At 40.8% G+C, this 3,969-nt stretch overlaps 1 protein-coding gene across 1 annotated transcript in view; it reads left to right on the top strand.

The window, feature by feature from the left end:
* Memo1 (mediator of cell motility 1) overlaps window positions 1–3,969 on the top strand; it is a 125,194-nt gene that overhangs the window by 3,658 nt on the left and 117,567 nt on the right. The window contains 2 exon segments of the mRNA XM_048804949.1: window positions 500–524; window positions 761–1,038. Coding sequence (XP_048660906.1) covers window positions 500–524; window positions 761–1,038 — 303 coding nt within the window.

The following is a 3,969-nucleotide window of genomic DNA, read 5'->3' on the forward strand; positions in this document are numbered from 1 at the left end:
CCGTGTCTCACTAGCTAAGTTTAATTAAAAAAAAAATTTTTTTATAGTTGTAGATGGACAATGTGTCTTTATTTAATTTTTGTATGTAGTGCTAAGGATCTAACCCAGTGCCTCACACATTTCATTTGCTCTGCCATTGAGCCCCAGCCCCAGCCCCAGCTCTAAGTTTAATTTTTAAAGGGTTAAAGTATAAAAGCTGGGTGCATTCCTGTTATCCCAGCAGCTCCGGAGGCTGAGACAGGAGGATCTCGAGTTTAAAGCCAGCATCAGAACTGGAGGCACTGCGCAACTCAGTGAGACCTTGTCTCTGAGTAAAATACAAATAGGGATGGGGATGTAGTCAGTGGTCTAGTGCCCCTGAGTTCAATTCCTGGTACTCTGCCCTCCCAAAAAGAACAAACAAAAACAAGATATGCAATAGAAACCATGTATGGAACAAAAGTTTGAAATATTTAATATTTGTTTCTATAGAGAAAAAATTTACTGACTTCTGTTGTAGGTTAATGGTTCTAAGAGTGTGACCTGTAGTGTTACAGATCTGTAGTCTCTTTTGTCCAGATTTGGTGTAGCTTTCATTTTATTATTTCAGGCCCTTATCATCTGTCAGGACAGTTACACCTGCCTCTTACCTAAACTTCTTTCTGCCAATCTATCCTGTTAAGTCCATTCTCTACACTGCTGCTTGAATAATCTATTGACCCTATCATTCCTTTCATCATTTTCTCACTGATCCATATTGTCTTCTTCTTTTTTTTTTNAGCGGTCCGGCCGGCGGCCTCTCGCTCCCCGGAGTTGGGGCTAGAGGAGAGTTGCCGCCCGGGACCCGGCTGGAGGCAGGAGCAGGCTCGCCGTGCTCCGGACCCGTCCACTAGTCGCCTCCTCCCGCTCGCGGGCGCTGGCCGCTGCCACCGGGAGGGATGGGGTGCAGGCGCCGAGCCCCGCGCCCCGGGCGCCTGGAGCGAGAGCGCGGACCGCCTGCCTCGTCCGGCCTGCCCTCCCCGCCCGGGTCCGCTGGGCGCCCTCGCGCGAGGGAGTTCGGTGCGCCCGCGCTGGAGCCTCCTCACCCTGAGCCCGAGAGGAAGTCCCTGGCCGTTTTCCTCTGGCACTTAAGAAAGACTGGCAGCATTTCCCCTCACCTTTAGGGTGCCCCGCTCTTGGAGGGAGTGAAGGCTTGTACTTTTTCACGCTCCAGACTAGACAGAAGGTCTCCGCGTGGGAGACCTGTCAGAGGATGGCCTTTCAGGGATTTGTCGCTTTGTAGGTCGGGACTCGGGTGGAAGGAAGTACTGCCAAGCAGGGGCTTTGGGTGGCCTCCCAGCTCTTTTGTCAGTGTTTGCATTGTTACTGTCATGCAGGGACAGCTGGAGATGGCATCAGCACTTTTCCTGAGCAGCCTCTCCAGTCTCTAGTCGCTCTAGAGAGGTGCGGGAACTACCTAAAATAATTAGTTTAGGTTTTGAGTAAATTCCTTCTTCTTGTCTCCCCTGTTTATAAAAACCTTTTCGAATTCTTTATGTAAGAAAGGGTAGGGACTTTAATAAAGCTCTTGTTAGAACCACTGCTTTCTGGGATTATTTTCAGGGGTCACATTTCTGGTATGTTAACAAAGAAAGTTTCCCTGTGATTTCTGATAGTCTTTTGTCATTTGGTATTGGTTTATCAATAACGAGACCTAACTTCTGACATGAATCGGATCATGTTCCTTTTTACCAATAACTTGGCTGGATAGTGATACAGGTTTTGAGGAAACAAAGATTTGGAAAGAAATTCTTTTCTGTGAGCTTGTTAAACTAGTTCATTAAATACATACACCATTCTGACTCACTGAAGGTTTGCTCTGTTAAGACAGACAAGAATTGTCATGATTGGATTTGGAACCCACTGCTAACAGGTAGCTGTAGTTTTTGCATTAAGCAGGTATGACATTTTATGGTTACAGTGGCTTTCCTTTATGTTTCTGAAGTACTTCATCAACCTTTAAACAATTCTCACAACCTGAGAATGTCATTTAAATTCTTGTTCAGTAAATAGGGAAACATGTAGAGAAGTTCAGCAATGTGTCCAAGACTAAGCCAGGAATTGAAAAAAGGGAGGCCCTGGTTTCTGGTTATGTCCTCTACAATGAATTTTTAATATTATTGATGAAAAATAGCCTTTCAGAGTTGTAAATAACTTCGATGTGTTTTGAAGAGTTAAAAAGTTCAAAAAAGTCTCAGCTTTCACTTTTTTTTTTTTTTTGGTACTATGAATTGGACCCAGAGACACTTTATCCCAAACTACATCCCCAGCTCTTTTTATTTTTTATTTTTAAGATAGGGGCTCACTGCATTGCTCAGGGCCTTGCTGAGTTGCTGAGGCTGGCCTCAAACTTGCCATCCTCTGGCAGAACCAAGCCTCTGGGATTGTAGAGGTGGGCCAACAAGCCTGGTTCTAGTTTTCACTTTCTTGGCCATCTTTTGGTATAACTGTTGTGGTTTTCTATGCCTTTCTAAGAGTGTTTTAAACTCTTTTTGTTGTTTTGTATTGGAATGTGGGTAAGTATTCTGGAGGAATTTTTATAGATTCTTGAACATTCTTTGGGGAGTAAAATTGGACACAGCTCACACTTTGTATTTAGAAAGATGGCTTCACTGTATTTTCTCAATATAAGATGAATTCTTTAATCAAGCTAAATTATGTGATGATAGTTATTTATCAACAGTGAACTAAAATAGACTATTTTCTTAAAACTTTCACATAGAGAATTATATTCTTATTTCCCTAAATTCTAAGTGAATGTAGTAATGCCACTTTGGTAATGTGAACTGTCATAGAATCTTATTGCTAAATTCAAACTATATGTGTGAGACTTTATAAATGTGATAAATTTATAATTGAGGGTGCATTTAAAGCAAATTAATTGTAAAGCTCAATTTGGATTTTAAAAATAAATGAAGTAAAATTATAGGTAAGTAAACTTAGAATTGGTCTAATAACTTCTGTCTTTAATTTTGTGCCTTTGTTCCTGTATCAATATCATTGACTATTGAAAAACTTTTATGTGTATTGCGTTATTGTTTCTTTTTCTTTTTATTGCTGCTTCTTCTTCTTCTTTTTTTTTTTTTTAAAGGGATTGAATCCAGGGGTACTCTAGTACTGAGCTGTATCCTCAGTCCCTTTTATTTATGTTGAGACAAGATCTCACTAAGTTGACTGGAGCAGCCTTGAATTGGTGATCCTCTTGAGTTTCTGGGATTACAGGCCTGCACCACTGCACCCGAGTGTGTTGTTATTTCTCTAGGAAACTAGTCCTAAAGACATGTGAAGAATAAGAGCGATGCATTTGTTAATCATCTTTCTGTGGTTCTTGCAGCATTCAGGTTATGTTTATAGAATTAAAGCATTCAATTACTAATAGAAGCTATTTCAGTGAATAAGTGTCTGTATATATATATCACACACCCATATATCTTCATCTTACTTATACCTTGTTTTATGCTAGATCCATTGACAGAGAGTAGTGGAAATTGTTGCCTGTCCTCAAGGAATTTATAGTTATACATAGGAAGTAATAGTTCAAGGCAGCAGTTAAATATCAGAGAAGCTTAGATGGTGCTTTTTAGGAGTTTTGAGGAGGGTGGAGTGACTTTAAGGTTACAGTTTGAATTGTTCTTTGTATATGGGCAAGTTTGGAGCAGGAGGAAAGAACATTGGGTTGGGAAACACCACCAAGATACAGAGGCAGTTAAATGTAATTAGTTCAATTTAATAAAGAGTGGAAGGTTCTCCTGGGTATAATTCATGAGCCTGGAATAGGAGATTAGAGCTGGAGTATAGCCTATGAGTGCTAAACATTGTAGGGATTGGACTTTAGTGAGGACCAATGGAGATTTTAGAGTAAAGAACTAATATGATTAATCTCATAGGAAGAAAACTAATCTCATAGGAAGATTAATCCTTACTTCTTTGCTAGTGTGCAGCAAGGATCAG

This window comes from Marmota marmota, unplaced genomic scaffold (assembly GCF_001458135.2).
Source record: "Marmota marmota marmota unplaced genomic scaffold, marMar, whole genome shotgun sequence".
Lineage (NCBI taxonomy): Eukaryota > Metazoa > Chordata > Mammalia > Rodentia > Sciuridae > Marmota > Marmota marmota.